Source organism: Acinonyx jubatus, chromosome D3 (genome assembly GCF_027475565.1).
Source record: "Acinonyx jubatus isolate Ajub_Pintada_27869175 chromosome D3, VMU_Ajub_asm_v1.0, whole genome shotgun sequence".
NCBI classification, from domain to species: Eukaryota; Metazoa; Chordata; class Mammalia; order Carnivora; family Felidae; genus Acinonyx; species Acinonyx jubatus.
In genome coordinates, this window is record NC_069392.1 from 44,237,098 (window position 1) to 44,257,768 (window position 20,671).

A 20,671-nucleotide genomic window follows, 5' to 3' on the forward strand; every position below is an offset into this window, starting at 1 on the left:
GCCCGACTCGGAGCTTGAACCCGCAAACCGCAAGATCATGACCTGAAGCCGAAGTCGGATGTTCAACGGACTGAGCCAACCAGGCGCCCCGATCTATTTGTTTTTGTGATAAGATCACTAACAGTATATCTAATTCGCTTACCCACCCTAAAGTGTTCACTTAGCCCAAGAAGTTTTTTTTTCTGTTTTGTTTGTTCGTTTGTTTATTTCTAATGTTTGTTCCTTTCCATTCTGTTTCTTCTTCTGGAACTCAGATTAGCAAGATGCTGGGGTCTTCCCACGCTGCCTAATTTTTCTTAATATTTTGTAATTTTATTCTCTTGTGCTGAATTCTGGGAGAATCATTTAGATGGATATTAATTCTGCCTTCGGTCACATTTTTTCTACTTTCATCCCATTTATTTTGCTTTTAACTTTTATGACCTTTGTTTCTTTCATGGCAGCCTGTTGCTTGTTTTTAATGAACCTATCTATCACCCTTTGAAATCTGAAGATTTCTTTTATCAGATATCTTTTGTTTCTTATATTAAAACTACTTATCCAGAATTTTTATTACTGTTTTTTTGTTTTGTTTGGTTTTGTTTTGTTTTGTTTTGTTTTGTTTTAGAGCATGAGCAGGAAAGGGGCCGAGAGAAAGGGGGATAGTTGGGGACAGAGGATCCAAAGTGGGTTCCACACTGACAGCAGCAAGCCTGATGCAGGGCTAGAACTCACAAACTATCAGATCACAATCTTAGCTAAAGTTGGACGCTCAACCTACTTAGCCATCCCAGTGCCCCATGACTGGTTTTTAATTCTTTTAAAATTTTGGATTTTTTGTTTTGTTTTGTGTTAGTTTTTTTATGTGTTTGTTTACTCTTGATTGTCTATAATTATAGATGTCTCTAAATGGGTGATTTTGTTAAATGCAGTCTCATTTCCTTGGCTTGAGGAAGAATCCCTACTTTGCTAACAGTAAATGCAGATTCTGATTTACAGGAGCCCTACTCCAATGGCAGAGGGTGGGAGAGAAGGAAACAAGACTGGAGAGGTTTTCTGTGGGGTATGCAAATAGTTGGTCTTCTAGGTATGGGAGTACTTCTCTCTCCTGATTACCAAAAGTTAATTGAGAGCATTGCCCTGATCTCCTTGTCTTAGGAGACAATGGACTCTCCAGTGATAAAAGTTGTGGAAATCTATCCCCCTTTAGCCTAAGGGCAACTATCAGTTACCCTTTATTTGCTCATTCAGCAACTTCTGGGCCTTGCTGCCTAGACTGGAATAAACATGAGGTTCTACTGAAAAAGCTCACTTTTTTTTTTTAAGGCCCTTTCTTTGGTTGGATTTCACCATCAGTCTGAGGCTATCTATTTTTAAATCATTCATGAATTTTTTTAAAGTTCTGATCTGCTAGTGACACCCATTCTGGCTTTTCAGTATTGGAGTTGACTTATTTTTAGAGTTGTTTTGTCATTTCATTGGGATTTGGAGAGGGAGAGTCAGGTAAACCATCTTAATTAGAAATTTAAGGCCATCTTTGTCTACTCTCACCATACAGAGGATGAGTTGCCAAATAACTACTGATTCTGCCTCTGTAAAATCTCTTCTACCTGTCCTCACTTCCTATTTCTAGTCCAGATACTCATTTCTTACTTCATTTTTTTCCTTGCTTTGGTATGTGCTGTATATACTAACAAATCAGTCTTCCCATCATTCATGTATGAAAAATGACACCTGGTAATCTTTTAAAATGAAGTTCAGGGGTGCCTGGGTAACCCAGTTGTTTAAGTGTCCAACTCTTGGTTTCAGCTCAGATCATGATCTCATGGTTTTGTGAGTTCAAGCCCCGCATCAGACTGTGTGCTGACAGTGCAGAGACTGCTTGGAATTCTCTGTCTCCCTCTCTCTCTGCCCCTCCCCACTAACACTGTCTCTGTCTCTCTCAAAATAAATAAATAAACTCAAAAAAATATTAAATGAAGTTCAGATTTCTTAACCTGTTTTTGAAGGTTTCCTACCGTTTATTATACCCATTCTTTCTGTCTAACTTTGTTCCATTAATTCTTTGCATAGAACACTCTGTCCAGCTCAGTTGTCCTCTCCTTGATGAATCCCTTCCTCATCTACTCAAGAGCCCAAAGTAACCTTTTAGTCTCCTTGGAATTTCTTTTAGTGCTTTATCTGTACTTCTGTAATGCCCTTCTCACTTTCAGTTGTATAGAACATGTTTATGTAATATCCGGTCTCTCATCGGACTGCACTTAATGTTTAGATTACTGTTCGTATCTCCAAATTTTTGGAATATGATTAGCTTTGTTTTGTAGAGATTAGTTCTATTTACTGTGATCTTCTAGATATTCCTCCTAGTGCAGTACACGCTTAAGCAGTGACATCACACAAGGGTTTATAAAAAATTTTGTGCTGACTACAATAGAAATTATAGTCTAAAATTGAATTTCTGCTTTCTAAATTCAATAAACATGGACAAAATTTAGCCAAGGTAGATTGAAACAAATACTATTTCAATGGATATATTTAAATTACTGATAGCATAATTAACTAAGGAAGAAAATTTGCTTATGCTATAAAATTACACTGCTATTCAGTGTTGGTTTACTTTTGTTATCAGATTTATTTCAAGATAAATGTCCTTTACTAAAATGGTGTTTGAAATTAGTAAGACTGAGTAATAGATGGAATGCTCTCTTGACCTTAGTATGAATAATTAACCTATATTCCCCAGTACATGAAGTACTTTTTCTTTTCTGCCCACAAGCATAAAATAAAATTATCAGTTAATCAGTTACATGGAACTGGCACAATATGAGATGTAGTAATCACTGCCTAGTAACGATAATCTTGCACAATAATGTTAACTCTAACATTATGACTTGGAATTAGAAATCCTAATTCTCCATAATTACTGGTACTGTTGAAAAAGCCTGACATACATGTTAATATAGCTATAATGTGTGCTTCTTTTTCATGTTATGTTTAAGTGAATGAAAAGAATACTCTCCAGGAAGAAAATAAAAAGCTTTCTGAACAGCTGCAACAGAAAATTGAGTAAGTATTTTTCCTTAATTGCAGCAGCAAATTGAATATTTTCCCTCAACTTTTCTTCCTTTATTATACTTAGCTATACAAACTGTAAAGGCATTAAGAGTTGCAGATTTCATTTTAAAAAGTTATACAGTTTTCTGCAATAATATGAAGAAAATCACTTTTCATTTGTGTTTTGGGAGTATATATGAAGAGTGTATGCATCTCTTAGGTTAGTGTATATATAAAGAAAGTATCAGAATGTTTTAATTTAAAGCATTTTAATTTTTATAATTATTTGAAATATTTATATTTTAAATAAATATTTGTTTCCTTTTCAAAGCCCTGACCCAAAAGCTTCATAAAAGCAATCTGAATAAATTATTTCCTCTTACACATTTCTCGGGCCTGGAGAACTTCCTTTTTCTGCTCCTCTCCTCCCATTTCTCTTAAAGAATAAAAATAATAATTTTTATTCTGTGTTTCATGTTTTTTATATCTAATAATCCTCACTATGATTCTTTAAGGTAGTTTTATTATTTCTGCTTTATAGAGAGGGAAACTGAAGTTCACAAAAGTCAAATAACTTGCTGTGGTCTCACTAAGCCTATCACTCAGACTCCTATCTTTTGACTTAAAGGCCACTCACTAAAAAAAATTAAAAAAAAAAAAAAAAAGGCCACTCACTGTTCTTTCCATTATTCAACAGTATCTTTAAAAAGAATCTTTTTCTGAGTATGGTCTGACTGTCACAGGGTTGAGATATGGCCAGTTCTTAGTTCCCATCTATATAAAACTTGTGAAATATTTTAAGAGTTAGGATTTAGGATAGTCTTAATGGTTTTTATAGGGCTCTTAGATCTTCTATTGTATTTGAGTGAGCATCTCTAAAAACTGGTAAACTATGCAGGTATAACGTATTAATTTGCTTAGAATAGTTATTGTCTTATGTATAAACACATCTCACAGGTGGAATTAACATTCTTATCCGTATACTTTTAAGTAATGGATATTCAGTAGGATTTTGATATTCCTCCAATGTTAATCAGTTCACAAATATTGGTAGCAAATGGAATTTTGAGGGGAGATAATAGATGAGGAAAGAAGGCTATAGGGTTAGACTGAGATTATTAAACATGTATGTATGAAAATGTCAACACTTTCCAGTTTTACTCATGATGCATATTGAGGCTAGAACACACATCCACAATCTTTTATACATGATTCTAAAACTCAGATTCTAAAATTCAAAAGTTTTTTTTTTGGATGTTATTCACAATTTAACCTCACCTTAATCCACAGAATGCTATTTATAGTCCTTATTTATCCCACTTCATGTGAACATTCCTATGCTTTGCTATGAAAATATCAGTGTGTTTGAGTACAGAATGATGCCTCAGGTGCCACTGGAGGTATTATGTAATAAGCTGTATATGCTCTGTATTACCCTTCATGATTAAAAAAAATCTGAATTCCAGATCACATCTGGTTCCAAAGATTTCAGATAAGTGATGGTTGACTTAATTAATGTTCTGTGAAGTGATTTACAGGTAGCTTATGGTATTTTGAACACCTCAGCCTTGATATTTATGAATACCAAAGATAAACAAGATAATGAACATATAGAGGTTAATACAGAATTAAAGAGTGAATGCCTCCAAAACCAAGGTGTATAAAGTGAATTGAAATTAGATAATGTCATTTACCTCGTGAAATACAAATTCAGATTCACTCAGAATTAATTTATTTTTAGTGTTCTGAAAGTCACAAATTTGTCTGTTGAAGCTCACTGGCATCTTAGAAGAATAAAAGCTAAAGTTTGAAATTATAGTAAAGGTTAAGCATAGAGATGAACTTCAAGGTATGCATGTTTTATTTCGGACATGGCTTAATCAGATCAGTGAAGGGGGTTATTATCTAGTGTGTCTTTCAGTTCTGAAATTTAAGATAGTTCTCATTAGTCAACTTATTTTCAAAGTAGCTTGCTGTCCTTAAACAAATTTACTTTTGCTTGACAGCTTAAAAAAATAGCAAGTATTTTCTTTGACTACCTAAACCACTGTAACATTATGCTGTTAGTGCCTGAAATACATCTGAACTTTAGAAAAAATGTTTGACTTATATTCTGCTTGTTAAATGAAGTAAAACCTGACTCACCTAAGCTGGTTTTGATGTTACAGATATCTTATATGGTAGGACAGTTATTTAGTGACACTGTAGTAAGAAATTAGTCAGGAAAAATTTGCTGTTTACAAAGTTAATTGTGTGCGTATATACATATATATATATGCATATATTCAACACTACCAGTCACCAACAACAAATACTTAAATGTTGAGGTCATGGTTCTTTTTGTTTTGAGAAATGGATATGCTGAATCAGTGAAGGTCAAAGGAGTCTATACACTTAAAGGACTGTAGGATTCATTTCATTCAACACTTTTCTAAATTGAATTCCTTATATAACTTCTTTAACAAATAGCCATTGTTTGAACACCTCTACCATAAGTTTAATCTCTCAAGCCTGTTTAATTTTAGTGAGGTTTTAGGAAGTTCTTTCTAAGTTTGTGTAGAAATAAATCTACTTACAGGTTATTTGTTGATTCTAATTTTGCCTTCTGGGAGCATCTGCAACAACTTTTACCCCCTCTTCTATTTTGCATTCATGAAGAGAACTGTCAGGGCCCTCCTGAGTCTTTTCTTTAGGTAAATATCCTCTGTTCATTAACTCAGGCGTCATTACTTCACAACTTCAAAGTACCATTTCTTTTTAATGTTTTAGTTTGTCAATGTCTTAATTAAGAATTCAGTATTCTAGGGGCGCCTGGGTGGCTCAGTCGGTTAAGCGTCCGACTTCGGCTCAGGACATGATCTTGCAGTTCGTGAGTTCAAGCCCCGCGTCGGGCTCTGTGCTGACAGCTCAGAGCCTGGAGCCTGCTTCAGATTCTGTGTCTCCCTCTCTCTCTCTGACCCTCCCCCGTTCATGCCCTGTCTCTCTCTGTCTCAAAAATAAACGTAAAAATAAAAAAAAAAATGAAAAAATTAAAAAAAAAATTCAGTATTCTAGGTGTTGTATGACCAATAGGGCAATACTGCCCTCACCATTTTTCTGTGTCTTTTTAGTTACATTAATTAATGTGGTCAAAACACGTGAATAGTCCTGGATGTTCCTTATTGGGTTTACTGCCAACTAGAACCATTAAGTCAAAGTCTTCCCTATCTAATTGTAGACGTGTTGTTTTTGATAAACATACAGGACTTCAGAGTCATGGCTTCATATTAGGTTGTTGAAGAAAACCTAATAGGGTTTAGCCTACTCCTTCATTTTATTATTATTTTTTATTTTTTTATTAAAAAAAATTTTTTTAATGTTTATTTATTTTTGATAGAGACAAGAGACAGAGCACGAATAGGGGAGGGGCAGAGAGAGAAGGAGACACAGAGTCTGAAGCAGGCTCCAGGCTCTAAGCTGTCAGCATAGAGCCCGATGCAGGGCTTGAACCCACAAATTGTGAGATCATGACCTGAGCTGAAGTTGTATGCTTAACTGACTGAGCCATCCAGGTGCCCCTATTTTTTAATTTTTTAAATCTTTCCTTTTTTTTTTTAAGTTTATTTATTGATTTTGAGAGAGAGAGAGAGAGAGTGTGTGTGCACATGTGAGTGGGGGAGGAGCAGAGAGGGAAAGAGAAAGAGAATCTCAAGCAGGCTCTGCACTGTCAATGCAGAGTCCATTGTAGGGCTCAAACCCACAAACCTTGAAATCATGATCTAAACCAGAATCAAGAGTTGGATGCTTAACCGACTTTTGGTTTCAGCTTAGGTCATGATCTCATGGTTTATGAGTTCAAGCCCTGCATTGGGCTCTGTGCTGACAGCATGGGGCCTGCTTGGGATCCTCTCTCTCCCAATCTCTCTGCTTCTCCTCTGCTCATGCTTGCACACGCTCGCGCTCTCTCTCTCTGTCACATAAATAAACTTAGTTTTATTTTATTTTTATTTTTTAATTTTATTTAAATCCAGGTTAGTTAACACATAGTGTAATAATGGTTTTAGGAATAGAATTTGGTGATTCATCACTTACGTACAACACCAGTGCTCATCCCAGCAAGTGCCCTCCTTAATGCCCATTACCCATTTAGTCCATTCCCCACCCAACACCCCTCTAGCAACCCTCAATTGCTCTCTGCATTTAAGAGTCTCTTATGACTTTCCTCTCTCTCAGTTTTTATCTTATTTTTCCTTCCCTGCCCTATGTTTGTCTATTATGTTTCTTAAATTCCACATATGAGTGAAATCATATGATACTTATCTTTCTCTGACTTACTTTGCTTAGCATAACACATTCCAGTTTCATTGACATTGTTGCAAGTGGCAAGATTTCATTCTCTTTGATTGCCAAGTAATATTCCATTGTGTGTGTATGTGTGTGCACACACACACGTGCACACATACACACACACCACATCTTCTTTATCCATTTGTCAGTTGATGGACATTTGGGCTCTTTCCATAATTGAGCTATTGTTGATAATGCAGATGTAAACATTGGGGGCATATGCCCTTTCAATTCAGCATTTTTCTATCCTTTGAATAAATACCTGGTAGTGTAATTGCTGGGTCATAGGATACTCCATTGTATATATATACCACATCTTCTTTATCCATTCATCCATCGATGGACGTTTGGGCTCTTTCCATACTTTCACTATTGTTGATAGCACTGCTATAAACATTGGGATGCATGTGCCCCTTCAAAACATCATACCTGTATGCCTTGGATAAATACCTAGTGGTGCAATTGCTGGGTCGTAGCGAAGTTCTGTTTTTAATTTTTTGAGGAACCTCCATACTGTTTTCGAGTGGCTGCACCAGTCTGCATTCCCACCAGCAGTGCAAAAGAGATCCTCTCTCTCTGCATCCTCGCCAATGTCTGTTGTTGCCTGAGTTGTTGCTGTTAGCCATTCTGACAGGTGTGAGGTGGTATCTCACTGTGGTTTTGATTTGTATTTCCCTGATGACAAGTGATGGTGAGCATCTTTTCATGTGTCAGTTGGCCATCCGGATGTCTTCTTTGGAAAAGTGTCTGTTCACATCTTCTGCCCATTTCCTCACTGGATTATTTGTTTTTTGGTGTTGAGTTTGATAAGGTTTTTATAGATTTTGGATACTAACCCTTTATTTGATATGTCATTTGCAAATACCTTCTCCCATTCCATCAGTTGCCTTTTAGTTTTATTGTTTCCTTCACTGTGCAGAAGTTTATTATTTTGATGAGGTCACAGCAGTTCATTTTTTTGCTTTTGTTTCCCTTGCCTCCAGACATGTTTCCCTTGCCTCCCTTCCCTTCCCTTTCTCAGAAATGTCCAGTGAGAAGTTGCTGAAGCTGAGGTCGAAGAGGTTGTTGCCTGTTTTCTCCTCTAGGATTTTTATGGTTCCCTATCTTATATGTAGGTCTTTCATCCGTTTTGAGTTTATTTTTGTGTATGGTGTAAGAAAGTGGTCCAGGTTCATTCTTTTGCATGTCACTGTCCAGTTTTCCCAACACCATTTGCTAAACTGACTGTCTTTTTTCCATTGGATATTCGTCCCTGCTTTGCTGAAGATTAGTTGGCCATATATTTATGGGTCCATTTCTGGGTTCTCTATTCTGTTGCATTGATCTGTGTGTCTGTTTCTTGCCAGTACCATACTGTCTTGATGATTACAACCTTGTAAAATAGCTTGAAGCCCAGAATTGTGATGCTTCCAGCTTTGGATTTCTTTTTCAAGATTGCTTTGGCTATTTGGAGTCTTCTTAGGTTCCATACAAGTGTTAGAATTGTTTGTTCTAGCTCTGTGAAGAATGCTGGTGGTTTTTTTTTTTTTATTTTATTATTATTTTTAAAATTTTACTTATTTTGAGAGAGAGAGAGAGAGAGAACAAGTGGGGAAGGGGCAGAGCGAGAAGGAGAGAGAGCAAGAATCCCAAGCAGGCTCCACACCAGCAGTTGCAGAGCCTGATGAGGAGCTGGAACTCATGAACTGTGAGATTATGACCTGAGCTGAAGTCGGGTGCCCAAATGACTGAGCCACCCAGGCGCCCCTGCTTGTGTTACTTTGATAGAGATTACATTGAATGTATAGATTGCTTTGGGTAGTATCATCATTTTAACAATATTTATTCTTCCAATCCATGAGCATGGAATGTTTTTCCATTTCTTTGTGTCTTCTTCAGTTTCTTTCATAACCTTTCTATAGTTTTCAGTGTACAGATCTTTTACCTCTTTGGTTAGGTTTATTCCTAGATATTTTATGGGTTTTGGTGCAATTTTAAATGGGATAGATTCCTTGATTTCTCTTTCGGCTGCTTCATTATTAGTGTATAGAAATGCATTTGATTTCTGTCATTGGTTTTATGACATTGGTTTTTATACTTTGCTGAATTCATGTATCAGTTCTAGCAGTTTTTTGATGGAGTGTTTCAGGTATTCCCCATAGAGTATCATGTCATCTGCAAAGAGTAAAAGTTTTACTTCTTCCTTGCCAATTTGGATGCCTTTTATTTCTTTTTGTTGTCTGATTGCTTCGGCTAGGACACCCAACACTATGTTCAACAACAGTGGTGAGAGTGGACATCCCTGTTGTGTTCCTGATTTCAGGGGGAAAGGCTCCAAGTTTTTCCCTATTGAGGATGATATTAGCTGTGGGTCTTTCGTATATGGGTTTTATGACGTTAAGGTATGTCCTTTCTATCCCTACCTTCTTGAGGGTTTTTATCGAGAAAGGATGCTATGTTTTGTCAAATGCTTTTTCTGCATCTATTGAGAGGATCATGTGGTTCTTATCCTTTCTTTTATTAATGTGATGTATCACGTTGATAGACTTGCAGATATTGAACCAGCCCTGCAGCCCAGGAAAAAAATCCCACTTGATTATGGTGAATAATTCTTTTAATGTATTGTTGGATCCAGTTTGCTAGTATCTTGTTGAGAATTTTTGCATCCATGTTCATCACGGAAATTGGTCTGTATTTCTTTTTAGTGGGGTCTTTGTCTGGTTTTGGAATCAAGGTAATGCTGGCCTCATAGAATGAGTTTAGAAGTTTTCCTTCCATTTCTATTTTTTTTGCAATAGCTTCAAAAGAATAGGTATTATCTCTTCTTTAAATGTTTGGTAGAATTCCCCTGGGAAGCCATCCAGCCCTGGACTCTTTGTTGGGAGATTTTTGATTAACTGATTCAGTTTCTTTACTGGTTATGGGTCTGTTCAAATTTCTTATTTCTTCCTGTTTCAGTTTTGTTAGTTTATATGTTTCTAGGAATTTATCCCATTTTTTACAGATTGCCCAATTTGTTGGCATGTAATGCACAAATAAACTTTTTTTGGAATCTTTAAAAAATAAATAGAAGAGCACTATTGATTCAATACTATTATTTGGGCATTGGATTATGACTTTACATATATTGCTTCCTTTTCACAGCCTTCCTACAAAAAGGAAGCAGGAGAGTACAGTACCATACTTTATAGATAAGGTACTAAGGCTCAGAAAGGTTAACTGATTTACCCAGTGTGATTTGTAAGTGTCAGACCTAGCATTTGAACCCAGGTGTACCTCACTTCAGAGACTGTATACTCTTTCTATAATTTTGTGCTAAAACAGCCTCAGAACGTTATCTACCTGTGTAGGTGGCAGAGCCTGGATTCTCTCTTTTCTGATTCAGTTCATTGAAGTTTATAATCTCACATTTCTCCTGCTCTATTTTGTTTTGTTAGATTTGGCCCATTATTCCAACCTTTGGGGGTCTTTCATGTGTTGATTTTTTTCCTGCCATCTGTTAGGTTAGCTTTCATTCTCTGCTTTATGTCTTCTACAAATGTGAATATTCCATTAAGTACCCTGCATCGAAATCATTTAAAAAATGTTAAATAAAATCTGCCTGAGGATGGAGCCCTGAGGCGTTTCCTTCATTATCACTCTTCCTGAGATGGTATCAAGAGAGTCACTGTCACATGCCTTCCTGAGAAAGCTAGATGTTCAATTAAGTAGGTCCTAAGTACAACTGGTTTAATAGCTCTACTTTTGAAAATTAGTCTTTCAATTTTTTAATGTTTATTCTTGAGAGAGAGAATGAGTGGGGAAGGGGCAGAGTGACAGGGAAACAGAATCCGAAGCATGCTCCAGGCTGTGAGCTGTCTGCACACAGCCCAACACGGGGCTCAAACTCACAAGCCGTGAGATCATGACCTGAGCCGAAGTCGGATGCTCAACCGACTAAGCCACCCAGGCGCCCCTAAAATTAGTCTTACTTGAATTATTCATATTATAAACTTATACTACTTCCAAAAGATCCAGATATTGGACTCAATAGTTTATAGCGTACAGACCTTTTTCCTTTTTTTGAAAACCAAAATGTTTAAGTGAACTTAATGGCTATAACTATTCCATTAAGTTTAAATTATATTTTAACCCACTGTAAGTTCTTCAGAGGAAAAAAGCTGAATGTTAAAAACTTTTGTAGACTCTTTACAGAGGGAGACTCTGCACTTTTATAGGTCTTTAGAAGAAAAGAACAACTAAAGTTGTTGTAACAGGAATTTAAGCAGGGGAGGCCAACAAATAAAACAGACAATCAAAAATTTACTCTTGGGCTGTTAGAAAAGTGAAAGAAGAAAGATGACCAGTGTATATAATTAACTAAAGCTGTGGCATGAACTTTTTAACGTTTCTCAGAAAATCTGAGTGAGATCTAATGCTTTAAAGAAGAAACTTTGTTAATATATGGAAGTTATTTGGTTTTTTTCCCCCTTTTATGGCAAAAGAAGATAAAGCCAGCACTTGTTTACTTAGTTTGCACCTCTAATTAGATCTAGGTTTTTTGGGGTTTTGTTTTTGTTTTCCTTTTGTGATCCCAGCTACTTATAGATTGACTGTTCCAGGAAATCAGTTTCTTGTGACTCATTCATGTTCCAGGTTGAATTTTCATGACTAATAGGTGGATAGCCTCTGACGTGATTAGTTAAAGCAAGGCTGGGTAGGTTTCACACGCCATTAATTTATAAGTCTTTCTCATATGACCTTAACTTACTTTGTTTTTCCAGAATAAGACAGTTAAAAATTAGATATTAGCTCTAAAGATTTTCCTCAGTATAGAATATAGGATTACAGACCACAAGTAATACTGGTGTTACCCAGGAAATTAAGATACAAATCTGTGTTAGGAGTAATTAATCTTGTAATTTTTTTTAAATCTCTGTTGGTCATAGTTATAAGATGTTCATTACTTTTTGTTTGGAAATAGTACTACAAATTGATAATGAGTATAATAGACAGACTGGTTTTGTCACATAAAGCCTACATGCCTGACCAACTGGTAAGAATTGGTCAATAAAGTCAGTAATGGGAAACTCAATTGAGTAAAAATTAATTATTTACTCAATAACCACAATTCAGTCCAAACCCAGTCTTTAGGTACCATTGGTCCTGAATTGAGTTGGGCAAAAACATATGCCTGAATCAACACAAATTTATTTTTCTAATGAAATCTGGGGATCTCTCATATTCCTTCATTCAACAAATATTTACTGAGCACATACCAAGTGCCTACTCATGTTCACTTGATGTAACAATGAACCAAAGATTCTTTATCCTCTTAGAGCTTACATTCTGGCAGGTGAGCAATAGACAAGTCAATTATATACTATATTCAAAAGCCATAAATACCATGGATAAAGCAAATAGCAAAATAACAAGTAACAGGAGTACCTAAGGTATGGGAAGGAGGTTACAATTTTTTTTAAGACCCCCCACTTTTTTTTTTTTTGAGAGACACAGAAAGATAGCATGAGTCGGGGAGGGGGAGAGAGGATTCCCAAGCAGGCTCTGCACTGAGCCCAACGCAGGGCTCGTCCTGAAGAACTGTGAGATCATGAACTCCTCCTGAGCTGAAACCAAGAGTCGGAAAATTAACTGACTGAGCCACTCAGGAGTCCCAAGCGGGTACAGTTTTAAATAGCATGTTTAAGATAGGCACTGATGAGAAAGTAAAACTTCAGCAAAGACTTGAAAGAAATGAGATCACTAAGTAAGTGATGTCTAGGGATGAGCATTCCAAGCAGAAGGAAGAGCTAGAGAAAGAACTCAAGTTGGGTATGTTGACGAACCTTGAGGAAGTGAGGGTGATTGGAGTATAGTATAAAAAGAGATCCCAGGTAATGGGGGAGGGAGACAATGAGATCATGTAGGACCTTGTGAATCATTTATAGGGCTTTGGCTTGTGTTTCCAGTGAAATGGGGAGATAAGGCAGGTTTTAATCAGGAGTGACATGATATGACTAAGTATTAATAAGACGTTTCTGACTGATGTGTTGAGAGTAGACTCTAAGGGGGCCTGGATAGAAGTAGCAGAAACTCAAAGTTTGAATCCTACTTGTGATCAGTCATTCGTCTCATAGTCTGTACTAAGAATAACATATTGAATGTTTAGCAGTACTGTCCTGGGAATCTGGCTGCTGGGATTTAGATCCTGCTTCTGCTCCTTACTATTTTAGTAAGTGATTTAACTTTCTCATTTGTAAAATGAGAGTACTATTAATAGCTCCTACAATTGTGATAATTAAACTGATGCACGTAGCACTTTGAACAGTACCCAACAGTATAAACCTCCAACAATAATATTATCAGTGTTAGTATTATTCATCGCCCCTTATTTGTCACTTGCCAAGTCATGTTAATTCTGCCAGTGTTTAATATTGGTCCCTTCCTTTCCATAGCTATTCTCAACATTCTAGTTCAAACCCCCAGAAACTCTTGCCTGGACCATTATAGCCACTGCCTAATTGATTCCTTGCCTCCTTTCTGTTCCAGTCAGTGTTGCAGTCTTGCTGCTACATTGTCACGTTACTTCCATGCTGTGAAACCTTCATCAGTTCTTTTCCTCTTGCTTTCTAAATTATGCACGCACTTAATCAAGGCTCTTTTTCATGTAGTTTCAGCTTGCCCTTCTCTAACACCAAGTACACAGCATTGCGTGCCTTTACTCAGATGTGTGGATCCTCTGCTCATTTTCTCTGCCATTTGAGATTCTTTTAATTTTACCTCAAGGTACCACCAACTACACTTTGTACTTCACTTCTCACAATAATATTCCCCAATTGGTACTCTAATCATTTGAGTACTTCTCTAATCCTTATATTTAGATTTGGAACATTAAACGCAAGGAATTGCATCTCTCATAGCTTTATACCTATGTTCTTTTGTAGCTCCATACTAGGTAGGGATGTTTTAGTAAATATTTGTTGAATTAATTTTTTTTTTTTTCCATTTGCCATTATTTTCCTCTAGGAATGATCAACAGCATCAAGCAACTGATCTTGAATCTGAGGAAAACGTTATTCCAGATTCACCAATAACAGCCTTTTCCTTTTCTGGCATTAACCGGCTACGAAGAAAGGAGAACCTCCATGTCCGATACATAGAACACACACACACTGAGCTGGAAGAGTCTGTGTGTACAAACGGTAAGGACTGGAGTTTCATTTTAGTTATCTGGTTTCATATGAAAAAGTATTCTTTTGTATGGTGAGTTTTTCTGTTACTCCGTCTAGTGGAAGGAAGATAGTCATCAGTCAGGGAGCTTCTATTACAACTGTAAGTTTAACTTCCGTTAGTGAAGTGACTGGGAAGGCTTTTTCTGTCTAGATTATGTACAGGCCTTCATTGCTTATCTGAATATGTAAACATCCAGCATTTTATAAATGTGGTACATGTTTTTTTTTCTTTTTTCCTTTTATTTAAAAAATATTCCTGGGTATATATATCTGAGTGGGATTAGAAGGAAAGGGGAAAGGAATTTAACATTAATTTTCACCTGTGTGCCAGGTAATAATACACTGAGCGATTTGAATGCATTATTACTAGATTTTAATTCTTATGACAAGCTTGGAAGGGAGCTGTCAACATCTTCATTTTATAATGAGGAAAGTTACACTCTTTGGAGGGGTTAAATAATTCACTCAGGATCACCTGTCAAGTAAGTAGATGAATTAGAATTCAAATAAAGATCCTCTTGGCTCTAAACTTTTGTACTTCCCGTGCGTTAAGTATAGCTACTCCCACCAGTAGTTCTAACTGGCTATTTTTGTTATAATTTGTAGTGATTGATGGTGACCAAGAAACGGCTCTATAAAGTATAAACTTTATGGCTTATCAGTGGCATATTTCTAATTCCAGGCCCATTTACCATTTCTGTTAAATACTTTGGAACTATCTTTGCATGTAGCCCTGAAATTTATCATGTGATACGATGCAATGATTATTTCTTTTAATGTTGATCTGGAGTAAATGGCAAAGACTTATTTTTAACCCTAATTGTTTATAACAAGGAAAGCATTTGGAGGGAAGTGGTGTACGTACTTCTGGAGATGTTTTCATAATTGAAAATAAACTGTTTACCGTAGCTATGCCTTTAAAATAATAAGTAGATCTTATTCTTTGATATTGGAAAATTGACACCTTTTTCCCCCCCATTTTATATGAGCTTTCATCACCATCTAGTGGAAGACAAAAGAACTGTTAAAAATCTTACATGTAATTAGGAACTAAAGTAAAATAGAAGGTCTTGGATCTAAAATGAACATTCAGGGGTGCCTGGGTGACTGAGTTGGTTAAGTGTCTAACTCTGGATTTCGGCTCAGGTCATGATTTCACGGCTCATGAGATCAAGACCCCCATCAGGTTCTGCACTGACTGCGTGGAGCTTGCTTGAGATTCACTCTGTCTGTCTGCCCCTCCTCTGCTCATGCTCGCGCGCTCTCTCTCTCTCTCTCTCTCTCTCAAAATAAACATTTAAGTAAATGAACATTTATTCGCCTTTTAGTCTATCAGACAGAATCACTGTAGATAAGCATTTATAATTTAGATCATGTTTAAATCCATCTGTAAGAATACCTAGAAAAACAAATCATCACAATTTTCTTTATTAGGAAAGTCTTGTTTTATATCTTGTATGATTGCTTCCGGTTTATTTCTTTATCATATGAGAACAACCTGTAACTATTTTAAAACTTAATTTGTCTTTTTTAATCTTGCTCTAATCATTTTTACTTGGGATCTGAAATTTTGGTTTTAAAATATAAGATCAGGGTGCCTGGGTGGCTCATTCAGTTGAGAATCCAGCTCTTGATTTCATCATGGGTAGTGATCTCACACTGAGCATGGAGCTTGCTTGAGATTCTCTGCCTCTGTCTCTCTCTGTCTCTCCCTCTCCCTGGCTTCTGCACTCTCCCTCTCTCTTTAAATTAAAAAAAAAATTGTTTTATTTAAAATTTAATTTTAAACTAATTTATTTAAATAAAGTGACATCAGTCAGTAAAATTAAAATATATGTGTGTGTATATATGTGTATAAATATAACCATTTTGAGCCATGCAAATTATTTTAAAACTGATTTAATGACTAGTTGGCACCCTTGCTTATTTTTTTTTAATTTTATATTTTCTTTTTTAAAATTTATATCCAAATTAGTTAGCATAGAGTGAAACAATGATTTCAGGAGTAGATTCCTTAGTGCCCCTTACCCATTTAGCCCATCCTCCCTCCCACAACCCCTCCACTAACCCTCTGTTTGTTCTCCATATTTGTCTGTTTTGTCCCCCTCCCTGTTTTTTATTATTTTTGTTTCCCTTCCCTTATGTTCATCTGTTTTGTCTCTTAAAGTCCTCATATGAGTGAAGTCATATGATATTTGTCTTTCTCTGACTAATTTCACTTAGCATAATACCCTCCAGTTCCATTCACGTAGTTGCAAATGGCAAGATTTCATTCTTTTTGATTGCTGAGTAATACTCCATTGTGTGTGTGTGTGTGTGTGTGTGTGTGTGTGTATACACACCACATCTTCTGTATCCATTCATCCGTCGATGGACATTTAGGCTCTTTGCATACTTCGGCTATTGTTGATAGTGCTGCTATAAACATGAGGGTGCATGTGTCCCTTCGAAACAGCACACCTGTGTCCTGTGGATAAATGCCTAGTAGTGCAATTGCTGGGTCGTTGGGTAGTTCTATTTTTTAGTTTTTTGAGGAACCTCCATACTGTTTTTGCAGAGTGGCTGCACCAGCTTGCATTCCCACACCCTTGCTTTTTTTTTTTTTCAAGTTTATTTATTTATTTTGAGAGAGAGAGAGTGGAGGAGGGACAGAGTGAGAGGGAGAGAGAAAGAGAATCTCAAGCAGACTCTGCACTGTGGGTGCAGAGCCCAATACCAGGCTCACAGTCACAAACCATGAGATCATGACCTTAATGGAAATCAAGAGTCAGACGTTAACCAACTGAGCCACCCAGGTGGCCCCTCACCCTTGCTTATTTTAAAGTTTATAGTGTGTTATAATATTATTTTCTAGTTATAATTAATAAGTCTATTTCCCTTTACTCTGTGCTTCTTTTGGTTTTCTTTGAATTAAATCCTTAAATATTGGAATGCTTTCTGAAAAAGCATGTTTCAGGATTTCCTTCCAGAAAATAAAAGCTCTAAAAAAGATTGCAGAGGTATATGATGCAGTATTCATTTTAAATGAACCTGACTGATTTGCAATACATAAGGAAAAGATGCATTAAAACATTACAACTCTAGGAAACTTAGGTCAGAAGAAGCTTACCTGTTCTAGTCCCTCTCTCTGTCCTAACTTCCAGCTTTGTTTCTTAGTGATACCAAAGGAATGAACTTTTTATTAGAATCAATAAAATAATACTTCTAATGCACTTAAGGACAGGTTTGTATTGGCTTATCAAAATAATATTTTGTATCATAATTGTTTGTTTATATGTAATTTCTTTTTTTCCCCTTAGAACTCAGAAAACTTCCAAAGTCTTCAATTCATCTACAGAATAAACCTAATGAAAGTGAAATTCTGGTGGCTGACACTTGTGATCAGAGTCAATCCCCAGTGTCTAGTAAGCATATTGAGATTTACTTCGTAAGTTTAAAATTTGTGGTTACTGGTAAGGAAGAGTGGCCAGAAGTCTGAATTACACAATATTTTCCATATGATTTTGTTTGTATTGTTGGTTGTGTAGTAATCTTTTTCATATTGGAAAATAATGTCCCATTATTCATATTAATATCCGTAGTCATATTAATATCCCTAGCCATGTTAATACAGATTGCTAATAATTTTAAGTAAACAGGCTTTACTGTGGTTTATTCATTCATTCAACAAATACTTGAGTACCTACTGTATACCAGGTACTGAAGAAAACAAAGCCCTTAACTTCGTAGAGGTTGTAATCTAGTTGAGGGAGAAAGAAAATGAATACATATTAGGTAGAAGCAAGTGTTCTGAAGCTGGGTCAGAAGAGAGACTAGAAAGCCTCACTTTAAAAAGTGACGCTTGAGGAGAGATTTACGGAAGCAAAGAAGTCATATGGACATAGGGGGAAAGAGCATCCCAGGTAGAGAAGTCAGCTCGTAGGCCTTCAGATGAGCATGCTATTTGGTTCTTTATGAAGGATGGTAAGGAAGCCTTCATGACTAGGGCAGAACAGTGTGAGTGAAGGGGAGATTGGTTTGGGCAACTCTGTTCTTTAGAGCTGCTGTTTATTAAGAGGAAAGAGACTAGGAGTATCAGGTTCAAGAATAGAGGTGGAGAGGGGTACCTGGGTGGCTCAGTTGGTTGAGCATCCAACTTCGGCTCAAGTCATGATCTCGCTGTCCATGAGTTCAATTGCGCATCGGGCTCTGTGCTGACAGCTAGGAGCCTTGAGCCTGTTTCGGATTCTGTGTCTCCCTCTCTCTCTGCCCCTCCCCCACTCGTGCTCTGTCTCTCACTCTGTCAAAAAAAAATAAATATTTAAAAATTAAAAAAAAGAAGAATAAAGGTGGGGATAGGGGTGGTTAGAAATCAGAAGTTTGGTTTTGAGAATACTCTGAGATACTGGAGAGTCATTCAGGTAAGACTTTGGATGAGTAGTTAGATCTGAGTTTAGAAAGGTCTAAGATGGAGATATGAAAGGAAATTGTTAGCATGTAGGTGGATGAGATTACCAAGCAAGTGAATGTAGATAGGGAAGAGAAGAAGTTCAAGTACTAAGCTCTGGGGTGCTTCATTATGTAAGGTAGTGGTTCTCAGGGGCACCTAGGTGACTTATTCAGTTACGTGTCCAATTCTTGAGCTCAGCTCAGGTCTTGATCTCAGGGTCATGAGTTTGAACCCTATGTTGGGCTCCATGCTGGGTGTGGAGCCTACTTAGAAAAAATACAATAAGGGGTGCCTGGATGGCTCAGTAGGTTGGGCGTCCAACTCTTGATTTTGCCTCAGGTCATGATCTTGCAGTTGGTGAGATCAAGCCCTGTGTCGAGCTCTACACTGACAGCGTGGAACTTGCTTGGGATTCTCACTCTTCCTCTCTCTCTCTCTGCCCCTACTCCGCACTCGCTCACACTGTCTCTCTCTCTCTCTCAAATAAATATTTTTTAAAAATTTAAGTAGTGATTCTGAACTATTTTTCCCACCCCCACACTAAACTTTTAAGATGTTTTTTCCCCTAATTATTTTTCCATGAAATTTCAATACTGCAGATACACTGTATGAGTGTATGTATGTAAGTGCTTTATGTATAAAAAGATTATTTTGCCTTCAAATAACCATTTTTCACCTCTTCAGAGGCAGTATTACAGCTGTCTAGATGGTGATTTAGAGGTTGTGAAAATGAGGAGGAACCAACAAAGTAAGTAACCAGAGAAGGAGCTTCCAGGGAGATAGAAGAACTGAGATAAAGTAGTGTCCTTTGAGCCAAGTGGAGAGAGAAAGGAGTGGTCAACTGGCAGACTGTGCTAATAGGTCAGGCAAGATGAAGACTGAAAATTCACTATTGAATTTGGTCACATGCAGATCTTCTGAGTGTTAACGTGAACTGTTAAAGTGTAATGCTATTCCTCTAGACTGTTGCATGCTCAAGAGAAGCGATCAGAGAAAGCAGAACTTGTAAACAAGTCCTTCAAGATGTTTTGTGCTAAAGGGGAGGGGAAAATGGGACAGTAGCTAGAGAGAAAATGGGTCAAGCGAGGATGTTAGAAGATGGGATAGTACAGCATATGCAGCATATTTTTATGTTGATGGAAAGATCAAGTAAAGAGAAAGAAATGAGTCACTCTAAGGAAAGAGGAAACTGTTACTACATCTGTGAAAAGGTAAGGGGAGATGGGATCCAGATGCCAGTTGGAAGGGTTGGTCAAGGTTAATCACTTACTCATTTAGTATGAGTACAAAACTTATACTCTAAAAGCTAAGAAATCATTTCATATTAGTGTGTGTGTGAGAGAAGGACAGACTGTCTAGCAAAGGGTGCTGAGGATGTAACACTGAGTGGTAGATCCTTGCTTGTCTGCACTCTGGGGCACATTCTCCTCTGCTGCTGCCAGGATTTTGCTCCCTCTGTTGCCCTCTTAAATCTTCAGCTTCTCTGCAGGTTCGTTCTTTTCAAAATATGCACATGTTATCTTCCATCTTTTAAAAATAACCCCTGTTGGGGCGGCTGGGTGGCTCAGTCGGTTAAGCATCCAACCTTGGTTTTGGCTCAGGTCATGATCTCATGGTTTTGTGAGTTTGGGCCCTGCCTTGGGCTCCGTGCTGACTGTGCAGATCCAGCTTGGGATTCTCTCTGTCCCTCTAT

General features: G+C 37.0%; 1 protein-coding gene across 7 annotated transcripts in view; it reads left to right on the top strand.

Moving 5' to 3' along the window:
- The window catches only part of RBBP8 (RB binding protein 8, endonuclease), a 110,656-nt gene that overhangs the window by 60,669 nt on the left and 29,316 nt on the right, over positions 1–20,671 (top strand). For all 7 annotated transcript variants that reach the window (XM_027068631.2, XM_027068633.2, XM_053206271.1 and 4 more), the window contains 3 exons: positions 2,979–3,045; positions 14,344–14,519; positions 17,849–17,953. In XM_027068631.2, coding sequence (XP_026924432.1) covers positions 2,979–3,045; positions 14,344–14,519; positions 17,849–17,953 — 348 coding nt within the window. The remainder of the gene's footprint in view (positions 1–2,978; positions 3,046–14,343; positions 14,520–17,848; positions 17,954–20,671) is intronic.